General features: G+C 39.3%; 1 protein-coding gene across 4 annotated transcripts in view; it reads left to right on the forward strand.

The window, feature by feature from the left end:
• SCHIP1 (schwannomin interacting protein 1) overlaps window positions 1-21,858 on the forward strand; it is a 431,576-nt gene that overhangs the window by 355,181 nt on the left and 54,537 nt on the right. For 2 of the 4 annotated variants that reach the window (XM_063442583.1, XM_063442584.1), the window contains one exon: window positions 5,434-6,015. In XM_063442583.1, coding sequence (XP_063298653.1) covers window positions 5,434-6,015 — 582 coding nt within the window. The other 2 variants (XM_063442586.1, XM_063442585.1) reach the window with 2 other exon arrangements.

Here is a 21,858-nt window from a genome sequence, read left to right on the forward strand (position 1 = left end):
CCCCTAACCAATATAGTGATTGAGTGCTCCTTTAAAAAGAATATATCAGCTACTTAAAACAAAAATATGTTATACTTGTGTAGAGCATGATGAGTAAGAACACTTGGTTATTATTGCTAACTTTGCAAACAGTCAATCGATGGCTGGTTAAGCATGATGAACAGTTGAACTGTCTTGGTTGGAGAGGATGTCATGTAATAAAGGGAACATTTTACAAAACATGCTAAATTCACACAATTTATTTTCTGGTTCAGTCGGAGGTTTTTGTTAAAATGAGTCCAGGTTTTGTTAAAAATCACCATTAGCTATTTTAATCGCTTGATTCCACCAGTCATACAATATCTGTTAGAATTATTATGCCCATAGCTTCTGAATTTTACTACAGCTTACACACTAGCACATCCAATTTTTAATGAAGCAATTTCAAATCATAATCAAGACAGATTTCCCTGGTGGATGCCTTAAATTGCCAAATATACCACTGTGCATAATCTACATATCATTAGGAGAATTTAAAGGAACACTAATGGGTAAAATAAACAAAGATTACTTTTTATCCCAATATGTCTTTTAGATTTCAGCGCCCCCTTTTTTCTCCAGACATTATTTAGAAATGAACCCGTTACTTACCTGCAACACGTGCAGAGACAGCATCTGGTCTGCAGCCCAATCCGCCTCTGCTGATATCGTCAGGTCTGATGACATTTCTTTTTTTTATTCTTTATTTTAGTAGTGCAGATAATCACAAGATTTCAACAAGCACCACAACAGTGTATTTGAAGTTTGCAAAGCATTGTGAACTTAATGTGCATTTGCATCAATTATCACGATGCACCAATTAAATGGTTCTCGTAGACATTGTTTTAACTATGAAACAGCAATGTTTTACATTGCAGGAGCAAAACAGGAGGGACACTGCACCAAGACCACTTAATTTATAGTGTCCTTTTAAAAATGAAAAAACAAAACAAAACCTGGAACACAAACACCTAAGTAAATATGCAAATTGGCACACGGCGCATTGTAACTGACTAAATTGCAAACAAACATTTCTGTAGATTGTTTAAGCAATAGTCTGCTACTTGATACATGGTTGGACATTCAGAAATCCCAACAAACGACAAAGAGGACAACTTTTTTGTATGTTTGCAGGTACAGAGACCCCAATCCCACTTAAAAGGGGAACACATTGCAAAAAGAACACAGATAGTTCAGCAGTCCTCCAGCATACTGTTTACATAGCAATGTTTGAACCAATCAATGGTTATTGTCAATTTGGAGGAATGCTGGACCATCTCCATTTTTAAAAAAAAATGATTTACAGAATTAAGCAGGTTTTCACGGTGCTGATGTGCACAGGAAAAACGATACTATGTAAGAAGTTTTTTTTAAAATGCCTTGTAATATTTAGACCCGTCTATCTGAGAAATTAGTAATTCCAAGGACTGTAGAGACAAAATAACCTCTGGAAGGAAAAGTAAATTAAAAGTAGCACAATATGTGCTACTGTCTTTCGGGCAGTTTAGTTGTAACTAGTAATGCAGGTCAAGCACTGGCATATTGCAAAACTCACGAACAATCTTTTAGATAACTTTATTAGCACACCTCTCAATGGCCAGTTTATTATTCCCCGCCTACAGTTCCTAGTTACTTTCATGGTGTTCTGCTTCTGGGGACAAATCCAAAGAATACACAAGTGCATCATTAAAGGACCACTCTAGTGCCAGGAAAACATACTCGTTTTCCTGGCACTAGAGTACCCTGAGGGTGCCCCCACCCTCAGGGACCCCCTCCCGCTGGGCTCTGGAGAGAGGAAGGGGTTAAACTTACCTCTTTTTCCAGCGCCGGGCGGGGAGCTTTCCTCCTCCTCTCCATCTTGATCGCGACGTCATCGGCTGAATGCGCATGCGCGGCAGGAGCCGCGCTCGCATTCAGCCGGTCGCATAGGAAAGCATTTACAATGCTTTCCTATGGACGCTTGCGTGCTCTCACTGTGATTTTCACAGTGAGAAGCACGCAAGCGCCTCTAGCGGCTGTCAATGAGACAGCCACTAGAGGATTTGGAGGCTGGATTAACCCTCATTATAAACATAGCAGTTTCTCTGAAACTGCTATGTTTATAAAAAAAAGGGTTAATCCTAGAGGTACCTGGCACCCAGACCACTTCATTAAGCTGAAGTCGTCTGGGTGCCTAGAGTGGTCCTTTAAACATAACCATGCTGCTCTAAACTAAATCAGAAAATTTCTGTCCACACATATTACATTATCGCCGTGCAAATGGCAGCCCTGGGTGACATAGAAACATAGAATGTGACGGCAGATAAGAACCATTCGGCCCATCTAGTCTGCCAAATTTTCTAAATACTTTCATTAGTCCCTGGCCTTATCTTAAGTCTAGGATAGCCTTATGCCTATCCCATGCATGCTTAAACTCCCTCACTGTGTTAACCTCTACCACTTCAGCTGGAAGGCTATTCCATGCATCCACTACCCTCTCAGTAAAGTAATACTTCCTGATATTATTTTTAAACCTTTGCCCCTCTTGTTGTGGTAGTTTTTCTTCTTTTAAATATTGTCTCCTCCTTTACTGTGTTGATTCCCTTTATATATTTAAATGTTTCTATCATAACCCCCTGTCTCGTCTTTCCTCCAAGCTATACATGCTAAGATCCTTTAACCTTTCCTGGCAATCCATGAACCAGTTTAGAAGCCCTTCTTGTTGCCAGATCCACAATGTTTCATTTCTGTGTGATGATGCTCTACACATGAAAAGTGATGCTCAGCTGTATGCAGGATGTAATAAGGGTATGCAGGATGTATTCCGGATGTCATAAGGGTAGAGTCACTATGCTGTAAGAAGAAAATAAATTCATTAATGAAAGAGGAAACAAATGGAATCCGCTAGTTAACGAATCTCCTACCTGCCATATAAAAATTTAAAATGACAAGGCAGCACTTATAATAAATCCCAAAAATCAGTCATATGTGGAGAACATGGTGGACCTTGTTACCCTAGTGACAGCTTCATATGTAAACATTTCACATGCTGCCTTACATAGCTGGCAGCAGGTATGATCCATAATGTACGGTTATGCGTAACAAATCATCACTGAGCCGTTTCCTAGTCTGGTAACATTGACTAATCATGTATCACAGCACAACCTGTGTCACACCTGGAATAACCCTCCAGGGTCAGGTCATTCCCTCTACCTATCAACCAGGAGGTTTGTATCTGTGGATGTGGAGGGCGCGCCCTGCGCTACCGCACCTTGTCCACTAGAGGTCTCCCCAAGCACTTCCAACTTACGCAAAAAACGCAGCCTCACTCCATCCAACATCCCGAGCCCACCGAGCTACGCAGCCTCCGGAATTCCTATTCCCGGCGTTTTTACGCAGTGACGTGTTAGGAGCGGGGAGTTTCCGGAGCCTTGGAGTGTGTGCCGGGCGGCGCCGGGGTAAATGTGACTGGCTAGGGTCTCCCTGATAGCTCTGTGAATAGAGAGGGGAGGGGGCTGCTGCGTCATATCGACATGAAGGGTTACAAGGCACAGATTTGCTGCAGCAGGTATGGGGGCGATCACTGGGACCCTGCAGGAAGGGGACAGGAGAACAAATGTATCTATTCTGCAGGTTACATGTAGCAGTGGGCATGCATGTCTATTTAAAGAAGGGCATTAGTGGGTGTTACATACTGACATAATGTGTGTGTGTGGGGGGCATTTATGTGTGTATATATATATATATATATATATATATATATATATTAATATATGTACACACATATACATAAAATAATTTTTGGCTGCGCTGTCCTAGTTATTGTGAAGTATATTAATAGCTGCAGAATAAATATGCCTGTATCACATACAGTACTAGTGTGGCTAATCTTTTGATGACTTTAATCTTTAATCTGTAGCTTTATTTGCAGCTGGGAAGATACTTAGTATTCTGCAAGCTTGTGTGCTGTCTGCATCAGATGGGCCTGCAGGGCATTGCAGAGCTCCAGTAGAAATGCTGGGTCCTGGGAGATCCCTGAGGGCACCTTTTTAATAGGTGGCATGTTTAGGTTCTATTGATGTTAGTGACATGGGCCATGGCGAGAGAGAACCCTTCAAATTAATCTCCCACACAGTGTATAGCTACATTCTACTGATTACCTTTGTCACCTCAAGGGTTGACTTGCAAGAAAAAGTTCAGCTTGAAAACGAAATGGATATTACTTTTCCCTTCAATCGAATAGAAAACCAGAAGGTTGGAATGTTAAGGCTGTGTAGATTGTATGTATTATGGAACTGTATGAGCCTGTTTGAGGTTTTTGTTCTTTTTTTCTACATATTGTTTGTTTTGTTATTATATTGATTTAATCCTATCAGCGTTCTACACCGTGGTGTTTAGTTACAAAGTATATTGCGTTAATTAACGTAGACAGCATTGATCAGTCTCTTTTAGAGACAGATATTAATAAAACATTATGCGTAACATTTTAGTCTTGTATGTGTGGTGGATGAGAAAAGAATTTGTGAAACGAACACACATTTTGATCCTTCATATATGTTATTTAGGATTCATTCGGTATAACAGCTATTTTAAATAAATCATATTTTTTTTCTTTTCCGCTTGCTGAATACATGTTAATTGTGCATACACTTATTAGTAAGATATTGTGTTGAACTGCTGTGCAATTTGTGTGCATCAAAAGCAATTTGAAAGCTAACACATTTTATTTCTCCATCCAACATTTATACTTTATATTTATCTTATAATGTGGAATATTGAATATATATATATATATATATATATATATAGTCTGTCCTTCTAATGATAAAGCTTGAGTAAATTTAATGGTTTTTGTTTTGTTTTAATTGAGTTTACAGAGTGGCACAGATCTAGATAACCTTAAAGTATACAAAAATGCTTCTAACCTAGGAATCTGCCAGGCCATTTTAAACCACTGATATCTAACCATGGCACCCCACCCCAGGTATTTTTAAAGTAAATTTCCCATGATGCTCATTGAGCCTTAGGGCTCAGGAACACCCGAGGTGTCAACATTGGCTGTCACTTTTAAGCAATCCTTAGATGTATGTTTTAGCCCAATTTGTACAAGGGCTGCCGTCACCTGGGAAGCAGAAGTGTATTATCATACATGCACCGTTGCATATTTAAGGTGATGTAATGATTCTAGATGCTGGCAAAGTGTAGCTCAGATAGTGGGAGGAGGACCGGAATGTCTGTCTCAGTGCAGCCTCAGGGGATGGTTAGTCTTGCTGACAGTTTCCAGTTGCTTCATGTATTATTTTTTCCTCTCTTTTACCACAGAGCAAGCATAGACACGGTGCTTTTGCTTTGATGCAAAATACATTAATCTCTCTTTTCTTCCCTCCCCTTTCTCTCTCTCCTTCCATGGTGATTTCCATTGCTCCCTCCATGCAGGATTACCGAGAGGATGGCATGGATTTAGGAAGTGATGCCTGCAGTCGTTCTAGTTCCGAGTCCAGCTCCAACAAAGTGACTCCTTGCTCAGAGTGTAAGTCTTCTCCCAGCCTGGAGCTGGCTGCCCTTGAGGATTATGAGGAGGACTTTGTGGACAAGGTGAGTGATGAATGGGAAGACGATGAAGAAGAAGAAAGTGTTAATGATGGAGAAGATGGATTTCCTAAAGACAATTGCTTTGGGAGGATAGCGGCTGGCAGGAGTTTGGCAGAGGAGTTTGAGGATGTTAAAGTTGGTCATCTTTCAGCAATTAATGGCAATCCTTCACATCAGCACAAGCTAAATGGGAATTTATTCAGTGGGAAAACAAGCATTAAAGGGAAATCTAGTCCTCCGAAACCCCAAAATAACTCTATAAGGGGGACGTCACTAAACTCCATTGGGGGTTCAGCAGCCCCCATGAGGGAGGAACCTCAGCTGCCCACGATGGACTGGGAGGCTTTGGAGAAGCACTTAGCTGGACTACAGTTCCAGGAGCAGGAGTTACGGAACCAGAGGCAGACAAAGTCCAACTACACTTCGGTAAGTGCCTTTAATTATTCCCAAATATTTTATGCATTGCAGCTAGATATGCTTTAAAATCCACAGTAAGAACGTAGTACAACCCATCTTTGAAGTGTTTTTGTTCTGATGTGATAAAGCATCATTTAATTTTTAAATGTGCGCCAAGATTGAAGCCCCACTTCTAAAGGTATAATGTAAAAAGTATACAATTAAGGACTTTTTTATTTTTATTTGAAGGCGGTAATTCATTTTTTTATTAATGTTGCGATTTAATAATTCCTATTGCAAATGTTGTAAGTTAAGTATTTTTTATTTTTGCTATATGGTAGTCTGTTAGATCAGCCTTTGCAAGTTGTAGTAAATGCATCTAATTTAGATGGAAACTTGTATTTCTGACACTATAGGGCTACAATGGCTGTTTAAGTAACCGTCTCTGTGCAGTAAAAATTTGATTTTACTCTGCTGTTCTCCCATGCCGCGCTAGTCTTGCCACGGCTGGCTCCGCCTCCATAGCTGTGATTATCAATCTTGAAAATCTCAGCCAATCTAATGTTTCCCTAAAGGAAAGCACTGGCAGGCTTTTGCGCATTCACCGCAAAACACCATGCTGCTCCAATTAGCATCTTCTCAAAGAGATGCTTTGAATCAATGCATCTTTATGGGGAACATTCAGGGTCCCCATGCAGGTCCCCATCCAGTGCTGCAGTATATGTAGCACTGGAATAGGAAACACCTCTAGTAGTGGCCATCTGAGTGATTGCCACTAGTGGTGTTCTCTGAAAAGGCAGTGTTTGCAGTGCTGACACTGCAGGGACATGATATAGACATCAGAACCACTACATTAAGCTGTAGTGGTTCTGGCATAGTGTCCCTTTAAATTTAAGGCCAGAATAGTCAAACTGGAAACATAGCTGTTTGTCCTTATCCGCTATTTTGGCCTTTAAATGTATTTGGTATTCCCGACATGACCCACTTTGGTGAATTACTTTGACAGTTTGTATGTACCATTGCATAGTAAGTACAGAAAAGTATAACTTTCCTTAATTTAATGACCACTAAAAGAGCGTCATCCCCCTTGTCATTTCTCTACAATTTCATGTTAAGTGAACAAACATCAAATAACTTATTTCCTACCAATGTATTCTGTAATTTTCTAGAAAACGCTTTTAAAAATTCACAGAAAAAAAACACAAACCAAAATTAAAATTTTAAAAATCGCATTAGAAGTTGAAAAATACCAATTTCAAATGCCATATTGTGACATTATGACAAGTTTCTTATCCCAAACTGAATGGTTAATATTCCTGCTTCTACTATAAATGTAAAAATGTTTAAAGGCACACTTTAGTCACTAAAATATCTTTAGCTTAATAGAGCAGTTTTGCATTTGCCATCTTACTGGTTAATTCTCTGCCATTTAGGAGATAAATCACTTTGTTTATGCAGACCTAGTCATTACTTCGTGCATATGATTTACACAGTCTTTCTAAACACTTCCTGTAAAGTAAGATCTAATATTTAAACGTATCACCTGCACTGTTAATAGTTTGCTAGACTTTGCAGGAGCCTCCAGTGTGTGATACAGACTTCTAAAAGTATGTTAATATCTGATTGAAAACAAAACCATTTTTTATGTAGGCTGTCAGTCACAGCCAGGAAAAGTGTGGCTAGGGCTGCATGAACAGAAACAAAAGGGAATTAACTCGTAAATGGCAGAGAATTGAACAGTGACTTCAGAGGCCTGATCTATACACCAACACTGCTTCATTAAGCTAAAGTTGTTTTGGTGACTATCGTGTCCCTTTAAATTCACTTTGAATTTCCAACAGTTCTCACTTTAATGAATTACCCTGTTTGATTAAATATGTTTAAATATATTTGTGTAGTGGTGTGTTTCAGCTTAGATTAGTAAATTACTCCAACAGAGAGTGTCTTTTCTATAAACTATGAATCTTATGTTGCATTATAAAGTCCAGGCATAGGAATTTCTATTTACTGTCAATACACAATGATATCACCACTTCCAAAGGGAAATCCTAGCTTTAGTGACTAAGTCACCACATCCTTCCTGAGAAAAATCAGTTTGGTGCTCAAAAAGTTTGTGTTAATGTATTAATACTTCTCCCAAAACAGGCTGTAAACACAGATGGTCTGGGTGTACACATCTATACATCTATCTTAACTGTCTCAAGAATTCAGGTGCTCACTCTCATGTAATAACATTAAAAACTAAATTGGTGAAAGCATGAGCGTTTATCTAGCATCAAAGGTGCGGGTCTGGGTATAAAGTGCTAGATACTGAGACATTTGATTGGTTTCCGTAGTGATTGCTCCTTATTTAGCACTTTGCTGAGAGTTGGAACTTCTTCATTTCATTGATAGTTCTTCCCCTTGGTATATAGGACAAACGGTCAGAGAGGGACAAGCATTTGCCAAATAACCATGGGCTTAAGGATATGCAAAAGTGATAGGCTGTAAACTCAAGTGAGTATGATGAAAGGTTTACTCCAACCATCATGACCACTTCTGTTTGTAGAAGTGGATAATTGCAGTTTTGTCCTAGGGGCTAGTTACACCACCGACACATGTAAATTTGCCAAATGTCAAATTGGTGCAAAAAATGTGTCACGTGGCAGCAGACATATGGAGCTTCTCCCTTGTAGGTAGAGCCTGTAAGGAGGAAACCTGAATGTTCCCTTCCTTCTTGATTGCAGCACTCCCCGCTTAAGTTATTCTTTATTTTTCTACTTCCCTCCCTCCTCTCCCCTTCCCCTTGCCATCTCACAGTGTGAACATGCACTCTAAGCTGGTTAAAATGTCCAATCAAAGGCTTCTCTATAAGCCTTTGTTTGGACTTTGCATGGTTGGCGTGCCGTTAGGGGATATCATGGAAAGCAGTGCTGGGAGCTTCACTTGGCACTGGATTTTAGGAAAGCAATACCTTTATCTACATATTTGAGCTTTTAGATTGGGGTGACCTAAATAATAATGCTCATTAGGGCATTATTCAGGGTTGAAGTAATTCTTTAATAGCAATGCTTGTTTGCAGTCATAAAACAGTCTATATTGCCAAATCCTGTAGATTCCATCTTAAAAACATAGCCCGCATCCGCCCCTTTCTTGCACCAGATACTACCAAGGAGCTTGTCCATGCTCTAGTAATTTCCCGCATGGATTATTGTAACCCTCTCCTGATTGGTCTCCCCAATAGCCGTACTGCACCCTTACAGTCCGTAATGAATGCTGCTGCTAGATTGATTTTCCTCTCTAGTCGTTTCTCTCACACCTCACCCCTCTGCCAGTCCTTACATTGGCTTCCTGTATGCTATAGGAGTCAATTCAAGGTACTAACTCACACCTATAAAGCACTGAACAACTCTAGCCCCTCTTATATCTCCTCACAGATCCATAGGTCTGTCCCTTCTCGGTCTCTCCGTTCTGCCCGTGACCACCTCCTGTCCGTTGTCCGCACTCGTACGGCCAACTCGCGCTTGCAGGACTTCTCGCGGGCGGCTCCCTTCCTATGGAATAGCCTGCCTACCGCCATCAGACTCTCCCCTAGTCTTGCATCTTTTAAGAAGTGCCTTAAAACCCATCTCTTTAGGAAAGCTTATGGCCTCCAAGACTAACCCTTACCTCACATACCTGTCTCTTGCCCTCTCCTAAAGGGCAGCCCACCTTATTTGATTGTAAATTCCTGTCCTAATGTGTTTTACACCCCACCTCCTATAGAATGTAAGCTCGTTTGAGCAGGGTCCTCTTCAACCTATTGTTCCTGTAAGTTTATTTGTAATTGTCCTATTTATAGTTAAATCCCCCTCTCATAATATTGTAAAGCGCTACGGAATCTGTTGGCGCTATATAAATGGCAATAATAAATAAATAAATAAGTACCTGGCGTAGGAAACTCCCACCTGCAGAACACGTATAAAATATACTGCACTTTACAGCCCCAAGTCACAGTGTAAATTATCTTCTCGCCAGCCTAACGCTAAAGGAGCAATCAAGAGTTAAAAATAAATATGTATTTTTAGCATTAGTGTTTTGGTGTTCCTTTTTCAAATAGATTAGTGGCCATATGTATATCTATCAGGCATGTCCAATGCAACTTTGCAGCATTCCTAGGAATAGAGTACTGGATATGTCATTGTCCCCCTGTAATGCAGAGAAAGTCTTCTCTCTGCATACTGATCTGCCTATGGTGACCTCATCGATCCTGATGGTCCAATCAGATGCTTCCTATAGAGAAGCGTAGAGAATCTACAGCACATTTGTGGCAATACAAAATGGTCAACATAAAATATTCAATATATTTACACAATCATTTATTCACATATTAGCAGTGATATAACAACCCTAGTTTGTGGATGTTTGTTGCACATCTCTCCCATTTGTAGGGTCCGATAACCGAAAAACTTTAAACTTTAGATTACCCTCAGTAGCAAACACTGAAAAAGGGGGAACCCCATCCATACCTCAAAAATGAACATAAAAAACAAACAAAACAAAAAACACCAGGTAACTCCTAATAACAAGTGGATAATATATTTGTGCAAAAAAATTATTATAAAACTTTATCCTTCATCCGTGGCCCGTGGGTACATGTAAAAAGCAGAAAAAAGAACAAATGGTGCAGTATTTCTCAATAGGTGAAAACACAACAAAAATGTACAAGTGCCGACTCACAACAGCGTATAGTGATATAAACCTCACTAATGAATACACGGTAGATGGTATATGCATTACTAAAGTGCACATTCTTTTTAATTTAGAATGTCTTATCTCCTGCTCTGTTGATAGCCCTTCTTTGCGTGATTAAGTTCAATTTACAAAGCAGGAGAAAAACACTTGTAAAGTAAGTTAACATTTAACTGAAGTGAAACCCTGGACAAAAAGGCTGCACGGACAGAAACAAACGTGATTTAACTCCTAAGTGGCAGAGAACTAAGCAGTGATAATTAAGTGGCATGGCATATACACCAAGTGCTTCATTAAAGAGTCTTTATAGACACAAAAAAGCAATCAAAATACAAAGTCCCAGTGGGTCCAATAGGTAATATGTGAAACGCTAACACCTAGGTGGGGTTCCCCTAACCAACACCAACAAATATAAATAAGGTGGAGTATCTTACATATAGTTCTGAATGCTTTTAGTCTTTAGGGAATGTAGTCCTATATTTGAAACAAAGAAAACACACACTAGTGCAATAGTGTGTGAATATAAACATTAAAGGGACACTATAGTCACCAGAACAACTACAGCTTATTGAATTTATTCTGGTGAGTAGAATCATTTCCTTGACAATGCAGTGTTTACATTACGGTGTAAGTGATAACTCCACTGGCCATTCCTTAGATGGCTGCTAGAAGTGCATGAAGACCCTGTGCATGGAGACACTGAACTTTCCTCATAAAGATACAATTATTCTCTATGAGGAGATGCTGATTGGCCAGGTCTGTGTTTGACTTGTGCTGGCTCTGCCCCTGATCTGCCTCCTTGACAGTCTCAGCCAATCCTATGGGGAAGCAATGGCTCAGACCACCATTTCTGATGATGTCAGCCAAGCCGTCAGATCGGGGCAGAGCCAACAGCAGCATGTTTGAATACAAGTAAGGAGGCAACTGGGCTAGATGGTGTTTTTAACACTACAGGGCCAGAAATACTTGATTATTTGTTTTTGTTTGTTTCTCTAATTATTTGTCTGAAATATTCTTGCACATTTGACACCTGGTGTTTCCATTTAACGTATGCAACATTACTAATCGTAAGGCTTTTAAACAAATACAGCAGAAGACTGACAACATTTTTTTAGATTTATAGACTATATAAAGAACAGCTAGCAATAAATACACTCTTCCTTCTCTGGAAAACAACTGATGTGTTCAATCTCATTTTCTGGCTGGCTTCATTCCCACAACCTCCCTCACTATGTTGCCGGCACAATACAATTGTTTTAGTGAGCTATAAATTGACAATATTCTCTTACTGCTGTACAAATATATCTCTGGTTTTATGCCTAAATTGATCATGGATCAGAACAGGACATACTAAGAACCATTTGTTTTTTTGTATGCTTTAGAGTTACCCCGTCTGTTACGTGCTTAAATGTGCGGAGAAGTCCTCTCTTTGTGTAGGAAAGTCTCTTGGCTGGTAATTGTATTTTGAGGACAGATTTTTGGAAATCAATACTTTCTGCCATTTCTGAGCATTGTCCTATTTGGGATATGTTTTTGTGTGGGAGTAAGTCTGCATTCAGTAAATAGGAAAGTTTCACCAAATATTGGTTTTAACTTCGTTCATCGCCCCTTTGGGTACTTAGTTCAGACTTTGGGTACCAGGATAGCCCTCATTGTTTCTTTCAAAACCATTCAGACAGATTTAGGGAAGACAGCACTCTAAGACCTTATGCACCATGATCAGTATGATAACTGTAGTATTTATTAGTAAAAAGTCAGAAACCACCAAAATACATGTACATGATAGATTCATTTTCTCACTAAAGGAAACTTATCACTACTTACCTGACCTTCCACTCCATGTCTGTAACACCCACTGTGGCCCGTCTGTGCTCTGCCCATTCTCTTCACTGAATGGCCCTGTGTCAGAATAAGGCAACCTTCCTCTATGACGCAAACATGCTGGCATCTAAACTGAGTAACGCCAGTCGCTCCATTCCTATACTCCCTAGCCAGCACTGTTGTTACCATGCACTGTGGTTGCTTTGGGTGGAGAGCAGAATGGCTGCCTGTAGGAGGTCTCTTCTGTTCTCATTTATCAAATGACGAATTGGTTAACGGGTACAATAAAAAAGAATATTTTTAAGTCGTTTTTCTCCTTAATCTATACATTTTTCTTGCAAAACTGTTAGCACAATGTACAGATAAAATGGTATGCTCTTTAAAATGAGCAAAAGTAGTTTTGGGCGTGACAGGTCCCCTTTCATAATGCATAATAGGCCATTGGTTGTAACTGCAATATTTGTGTCTGGTTATAGTCAGTCCTGCTTTCCCTTTAAAACCTTTTTATCAAAAACTACTACACTCCACTTCACACTAAGTAAAATCACTGTTTAGTAGCTATACCCCAAATTTAATAATACATTTTTATTGGGGTATTTTTAAAAAACGAGAAAAAACAATTAGCAAGCTTTCAAAGTTGTCTTGACTGCTGCTTTTGCAAGCCCTCCCCTACTAACCCCGCCAAGACTTTCTGTGTCTGTCCAATCACAGCTTTCCCAGTGCAACTCATTGAGAAGTCTTTGCAAGGCAGGTGCTCTGGGCAATGGCCGCCTCTTGAGTTTAGCTCCACTGAGCTAACCAAACCAGGAAGTAACAGGACAGGCTGTCTGCTTGAAAGCCAAGGGGGGTATAACAATTTTAATTTATAAAAGTGCCAATTTCTATTAAAATCTGCACTTTTTTACAAAATGAAAAAAAGAGGACAAACTCTTCACACACAAAGCTTTTCAGCAAGCTAAAGTGCTTTAGGGGTCTGGAGTGTCCCTTGAAATAGAATGGTTATATTTTAGGAGCTATATACACAGGTTTTTAGTGTTTGAGGTCTACATGTAGGTCGAAGAGAAGGTAAGTGTTTTTAATGATTAGCCTTAATGTTCAATTGGGGAAAAATCAGTTCTTTCAAAAGCAATATAATAGCTTGCGTAGGCAAGATGCAAGTCACTTGGGAGTATGTGAATGCAGGTGTTAATTAAAATTACAGCAAGATTGACGGCAGGTGCTGTATTCACAGCTTGGATATGATGATCTATTGAGTCAGACTCCAAGGGGGACTTGCGATTACACCTTTCCAGAAGCAGCAGGTCAAAATGATTACAAAAAAGAGAACTGTAAAAAGTATTCAGAATATTAACATTTCTTGTTAAATTTAAGTACTTTTTGAAATCTCCATAAATGTCATTCTTGATTTACACATAAAACATAGTGTACATGTTTTGTTATACCGGCAACAAGTTCCATTGTATGTATTCATTAAAACAAATGTCTCCTTTAAAATAAAAAAAAATGTGAAATAAATCTGTCTTTCAGAAAACGTTTCGAACAATAATCGGTTTGGGCGATATAATCGGCCAATATTCTGCATATCGCCAATTATCGATTTTGGCTTATAATGATATTACTGGCGGCGGCAGAGACCCAGTGCACACCATCTTAATTTTAATGATTTATTAAATATAGTAATAATCATATAAAAGCATTATTATTTAAAAAAAAAAAATGCTTTTAGCCCACAGAATGGATTAGCCACAGAATCCTACCCCATATAATTACACTCAGAGACTGCAGCCACTACACACATACACTGCATCCACTACACACACCTACACTGTGCATCTAAAATAATGTTAGTCGGTCCCTAATGCATGCCCATTGGGATCTTGTTACACTATAAATTAATCACGACTTTCCAGCAGCTGAGCATACTGCAAATCTGGTCCCGCATAGTGGCATTAATTTAAAAACGGCCAGCATTCATATTTTCATTGTATTAGGATTTCTCTTCGCACATTTTGGATTTACTTTGAGGCTTTGTCAAGTCTAAGCAGCTTCAAGAAGAGCCAAATTGTTGTGTGACCTGGCACAAATTGAAAAAGTAAAAAAATAATAATAATAATAAAAAAAAAAATATGCACTGGATCATTTTTCTTTTTTTTTTCCCCCCATTGGTGTTACTATAACGCTATGTGTTGTAAAAAAAAATTCCAGCAGTTGTCAGTATATCAAATAACCCTGTGTGTCTGTGGATAGAGGTAAATTCAGTGGTGTGGATTTTTACATTTTAATTTACCTCTGAAATATTACATATTTGTTAAATATAGCAAACTGTTTTAAAAATTGCAGGGAGCGAGAGCATCCATTAAACTTGACTTCTCCTATCACATCAGCGTGGAGCTGACCCTCGGTGTTCTCAACTGTATGAAGTCTTGTCCTAAAACCATATTTTATGGTATTATAGACTAAAGAAAGTGATACATGTGGTGTAGAGTATAACTGCCCTATAGGGGTATAACTGCATGTGTACTCATGTCTAGGATAATTTTTATATTATAGGTCTCGAAAAGTATAATTTTCATTTTTTATGTTTTTTTTATGTTAACTCTAGTTGGAAGTGTTTGATGTTAAGTTATTTATAGTTGCCACTTTCCCTAAAATCACTTGGAAATGGCCTGCGGTGAGAAAATTACAGCTTGTAAAAAAGAAAAAAACTTTTATTATTATTTTTATTTTATTTTTTAAACATGAAGATGTTTGGGTGGCATCCACATTCACGGTTTCTTTCTACCGGAGATAAAAAAGGAATATATAATTTTAGATCTTCAAGAAAGGAACTATACTGTAATTTTCCAAGTATGTGTGGGTGATTCAGTCATATTGTAGTAAAACTTTTATTTATGGATACATTACATATTATTGCAAATATATAATAAAAAAAAAAAGTTTGTTTATATAAAAAAAAAATACATTTATTTTAATAAAGAATTACCTGGAACAACTAGCAATTGCTGCTATAAACTCTCTGATAATGTAAATGGACATTTTCTATAATTATCTTGTAGCTAAGCTGTTTAACCTTGTTCGTAACTAATTATTCACAGCTTGGGTTTGCCTGTTTCCAGCTAATAGAGAAGCACCCAAAATAGATGTAATTATCTAATTTGCAGATAAAGGAGTCGGTGAAGGAGATGGGCAAAGCATCAGATAAAGAATGTTAAAATATATTATCTCTTTTTGGTGTGGATTCCTGTTTCCGCTTGGTCCAATGCAGAGAAGTTTTTTTTTTTTTTATTGAATGTAATGAAATTGTTTGTAACTACAATGGAGTAATGACATCTTAAAGACAACCTGTATTTTATTCCTTTTTGTTTATTTGTATCTAAAGACTACATAGATTAAAGAATGCGATCTTTACCCAGCAGTTCTGTAACAAAGAATCAGTGCAATTCAACTAAACTAAATTATAAGGAAAAGGCAGCACAACTAAAGGATGGATTTCCCGTTACAAAGCTCGAGAAGGATAGGACAACACAGGAAAAGGATAGGACAACACAGGAAAAGAAGAGGAAGGTTGCACCAATAAAATTGTAATAAAATTATATTCCCAATGAGAGAAAGATACAGAATAATAAAAAAAACAATAGTAAAAAAAAAAAGCTAAAAATAACCAATAAAATGCTCAAACTTGCAAGGAGAACAGCAAAATATTGTAGGAAAGCCTCTTCTCAATGGAGGTGTCAGATCTTGAAACACTTGAGATCCATATCAATATACAAAAAAAACCTGAGGAAAACCAATAGGATATCATGACAATATATGATACTAATAATTCATAGATCTTAAGTAGTCCTACTCAAGTTTTCTAGAGCCAGCTCTATTATGAACGGTGTACAAAGGTTTAATCCACATTTATAGGATATGTGCAATGATGTAGTTAGCAGATATAACGGCAGTATGGGGAACATAACACCCAGAAACAAATTGGGAGGAAAAAATAGTGCTGTCTTTGTAAGCTGACCCAGGCATAATAAATAAGACATTTTTACTCACATTTAATTGAGGAGACAAACCACACAATGGATAAGGTGTAAGTGGTATAATCCGCACCTAAGATTCTTGGACTGGATGCCAGGCAATAAAATATATAAAAAAAAAAGGAAAATTGCACCCTCACAGTATAAAGGTAGCCAGCATTACTTTATTAAAATAGCTTTAAAATTAATCCACAACGCGTTTAACAACACATGGCTTTATCAAGTGGAAACAGTTAGACCAATTGGTGGCAAACTGCTTATTTTTAGCCTGTTTTTATTTTAATTTTATTCTTTTGTATCTCCCATTGGGAATATCTTTTATTACAATTGTATTGGCACAACCTTCCTCTCCTTTTGCTGTATTGACTGGGTCACTCACCCACAGTGAACATCTGCACAGGTGATACTCGAAAAGTTAGAATATTGTACAAAAGTTCATTTATTTCAATAATGCAACGTAAAAGGGGAAACTAATCTATGAGAGACGCATTACATGCAAAGCAAGATAGTTCAAACCGTGATTTGTCATAAGTGCGATGATTATGCCTTACAGCTCATGAAAACCCCAAATCCACAATCTCAGTAAATTAGAATATTACATGCAATCAATAAAACAGGGAGTGTACATAGAACAATATCGGACCTCTGAAAAGTATAAGCATGCATATGGACTTAGTACTTGGTTTGGGCCCCTTTTGCAGCAATTACTGCCTCAATGCGGCGTGGCATGGAAGCTATCAGCCTGTGGAACTGCTGAGGTGTTATGGAAGACTAGGATGCTTGAATAGCGGCCTTCAGCTCTTCTGCATTGTTCGGTCTCATGTCTCTCATCTTTCTCATGGCAATGCCCCACAGCTTCTCTATGGGGTTCAGGTCAGGTGAGTTTGCTGGCCAATCAAGCACAGTTATCCCACGGTCATTGAACCAGGCTTTGGTGCTTTTGGCAGTGTGGGCAGGTGCCAAGTCCTGCTGGAAAATGAAGTCAGCATCCCCATAAAGCTCATCTGCAGAAGGAAGCATGAAGTGCTCCAAAATCTCCTGGTAGACGGCTGCTTTGACCCTGGACTTAATGAAGCACAGTGGACCAACACCAGCAGATTACATGGTTCCCCAAATCAACACAGACTGTGGAAACTTCACACTGGACTTCATGCATCTTGCAGTGTGTGCCTCTCCATTCTTCCTCCAGACTCTGGGTCCTTGGTTTCCAAATGAGATGCAAAAGCTGCTCTCATCAGAAAAGAGGACTTTGGACCACTGAGCAACAGACCAGGTCTGTTTTTCTTTAGCCCAGGTAAGACACTTCTGACGTTGTTTGTTGTTCAGGAGCGGCTTGACAAGAGGAATACGACATCTGAAGCCCATGTCCAGGATCCGTCTGTGTGTGGTGGCTCTTGATGCACTGACTCCAGCCTCAGTCCACTCCTTGTGAAAGTCCCCAACACTTTTGAATGGCCTTTTCCTGACCATCCTCTCCAGGCTGTGGTCATCCCTGCTGCGTGTGCACCTTTTTCTTCCACACTTTTCCCTTCCACATAACTTTCTATTAATGTGCTTTGATACAGCACTTTGGGAACATCCAACTTCCTTCGCAATTACCTTTTGAGGCTTCCCCTCCTTATGGAGGGTGTCAATGATGGTTTTCTGCACAACTGTCAGGTCAGCAGTCTTCCCCATGATTGTGATTCCTACTGGACCAGACTGAGAGACCATTTAAAGGCTCAGAAACCCTTTGCAGGTGTTATGGCTTACTTAGCTGATTAGAGTGGGACTCTGTGAGCCTAGAATATTGCACCTTTTCACAATATTCTAATTTACTGAGATTGTGGACTTGGGGTTTTCATGAGCTGTAAGCCCTAATCATCGCACTTATGACAAATCACGGCTTGAACTGTCTTGCTTTGCATGTAATGCATCTATCTCATAGTCTCCTCTTTTACCTTGCATTACTGAAATAAATGAACTTTTGCACGATATTCTAATTTTTCGAGTATCACCTGTATAATTCTACAGAGTCCTTCACCCAGGTGTCATGCATATAAAGGCAGCTATATCTGGACTTAACCTATTTCCCTGCAAGACAGGAGAGGCTGACTATGCATTTCTCAATGGCAGAGACCGCTTCAGTGCTTTTATTCCTCTTCCAAGCAGCATCCTGTCCATCAAGAGTGGTGAGAGTATGTGACCTTGTATAACTTTTCTACACAGAAAAAAGGGGAATTGGGGGCCCATCGGGAACATGCATTTCTTAATAGTGGTGCTGCTGTAAGACCAAATCATGTACAATATGCAGATTAGAGAACAGCACGCACACCAAAAAAAATTACAGTTTTCAATTTTACAAGGCTTCTTAAAATCACCAATCTTCGCAATCAAATATGGGGATTCAGTTCCACCATTTGGCCATATTGTGTTAAGCCCACCACTGCTTCACAGTACCCCGATATCAGTGAGTCATTCACAAATTTTAACATGGGAGATTAACATGCTAACTACAATATTTACAGCTTAGTCTGCTCCTCAGTTTATGGTTTTCTGTGGTCACCTCCAATGGGGCACCTATAGTAGCTGGGTGGGTTACTCAGCGCAATAAGAATCTGGTCTGGATTCCAACTCTACACATCACACGTTATCACAGTGCTGTGAGTCAGGACCCAACTGATGCTGCAAGAGTCTCTGCTGTTGGAACACTCAGACATGCTGCTCCCTTGCAACCTGTGGGTGTTGATAAATGACAATATTTTTATTTCCTCTAAACCAGCAAGGAGACATTCACATTGTCAAATCCACTTTTGCTGTCACCATGGTGACTTGTTGCCATGGATTTGTTGAGCCCTAATTATGAACTTTCATTTTCACAAATCATGGTGGTCAAAGGTTAACTGAACTATATATTTAAAAAAAAAAAACAGATTTTATTTATATCTCAAGTGCCATTTTTTTTCTCATTTCACTCGGTGTAGTGCAAGCATGGTATACATGAGTACTGTTATAGAAAAAAGCAGACTGAATCTAAGTGATCCTTCAGAAAAAAAAGCATCATAAGATAAAATGACTTGTTTCTTTCCTTAGCAATAACTAAACATATAGGGCCGGAGGGGGTTACAGCTATATTTAGATATGCTGATCAATCACAAAATTCAAACCACAGGTGACGTGAATAACATTGATTATATTGTCACAATGGCACCTGTAAAGGAGTGGGTTATATTGGGCAACAAGTGAATAGCCCGTTATTGAATTCCATGTGTTGGAAGGAGGAAAAAGCAAAAAGATCTGAGTGACTTTGACAAGGGCCAAATAGTGATGGCTAGATGACTGGGTCAGAGCATCTTCAAAACGACAAGTCTTGTGGGATATTCCTGGTATGCAGTAGTACCTATCAAAGGTGGTGCAAGGAAGGACAACCGTTGAACCTACATCAGGGTCATGGGCTCCCAAGGCTCATTGAGGCACGTGGGGAGCGCAGCTTCTGGTCCAATCACACAGTAGTGCTACTGTTGCTCAAATTATTGAAAAACTTTAATCCTGGCCATGGTGGAAAGGTGTCAGAACACACAGTGCATCTTAGTTTGTTGCCTATGGGCTTGTGCAGTCGCAGACCGGTCAGAGTGCCCATGATGACCGTTGTCCACCACCTAAAGCATCTTCAAAAGGGACGCGAGTGTGAGAACCAAACCATAGAGCCACGGAAGAAGGTTGCATGGTCTAATATATCTTTTTTTTCTTTTAGATCAGGTGGTTGGCCGTATGTGTGCGTTTCTTAGCAAGGGAAAAGAGGGCAGCAAGATAATCTATGGCAGGCTGGCAGCGGCAGTGTTATGCTCTGGGCAATGTTCTGTTGGGAAATCTTTGGTCCTAGCATTCATGTGGATGTTTTTTGGACTCCTACCAACTAGGGTAGTGGATGCATGGAATAGCCTTCCAGCTGAAGTGGTAGAGGTTAACACAGTAAAGGACTTTAAGCATGCATGGGATAGGCATAAGGCTATCCTAACTGTAAGATAAGGCCAGGGACTAATAAAAGTATTCAGAAAATTGGGCAGACTAGATGGGCCGAATGGTTCTTATCTGCCGTCACATTCTATGTTTCTATGTTACCTAGAGATTGTTGCAGACCATGTACACCCCATCATGGCTATGGTGTTCTCTGATGGCAGTTACCTTTTCAGCAGTATAATGCACCCTGCCGCATTGCAAAAATTGTTCAAGGTGTTGCATTGGCCTCCAAATACACATTGTTTCACTTATTCTTGGCCTCTAAAACTATTTGGAAATGAAAAGCTCTAGACCGTATAGACTTTCCTTTATCTTGCAATATTTCTTACAGGATCTGAAATGTTAGTATAAAAGTAAAAATGTTCTTTTGCTTCCATACAGTAAATGAGACAAAAAAAATATAAAAATAATGAAATACTTTGCTTATGGGTGCTTGAAAGGACTCTGAATGCATTACTAGCAGTGCAGCTTAGTAATAATGGCAACACATTAAAAAAGGATTTTTGCATTTGAGAATAATACCCACATACAGTACATTGATAAATATATGGTTCATTGATAAATATATGATTTAACTATATTTACTCTAAGGTATTTAAAACTGCTTTAGCAATCTCTATCAATCTCTGGACTGCTAATGTAATGCTGACAGTGAAACTTTAGAGTTCATACATATTATGCAATTTTTATCTTGTGCTTTTCCATTTTTCCTTGTGAGCTAGAAAATCTGACTGTGATAGAAGCTCCCATGTCACAGACTTTTGGAGAGGCTTGAAGGCAAGCCTCCTGCCCATGGACTATGGGCCTGGTCCCAAAATCCCTTAAAATGGGCTATTGTCACTGTGGGGAGGTGTATAGGGGCCCTGAATGCTTACTGTGTTTCCAGGCCCGACTTAAGGACCTGTAGGGATCTCCTGGACTCGTTGTACACCTCTACTGCCTGACCGGGAGATACCTTGAAATACTCTGGAATGTTCTTCAGATCGGGAATGTGCTCAGGTCCAGTCAATATTTGAATCTTTGCACAGGCCCCGAACTCCAAATAGAGCACTATTTGGAGCGGTAAGGAGGCTTTGGAGGATACTTGGTACTTGAGTAAGATCCCTTCAGCAGTGGTCTGGGAACCCCTTTTGTGAAACCAGGACTAAACCGCCACACGCCTGAACTCTTCACGGGATCATAGTAAAGCCATGACTTGATCAATATTTAACACCATGCATCTCAGGGGCAGATTCTCCAATCAGGGAGCTATTTGGACAGTGAGGGAACTCTGCGACAAGCTTTCCAGGGATATATATTGTGTGAGTACCTTGCC

Source organism: Pelobates fuscus, chromosome 2, assembly GCF_036172605.1.
Source record: "Pelobates fuscus isolate aPelFus1 chromosome 2, aPelFus1.pri, whole genome shotgun sequence".
Taxonomy (NCBI): domain Eukaryota; kingdom Metazoa; phylum Chordata; class Amphibia; order Anura; family Pelobatidae; genus Pelobates; species Pelobates fuscus.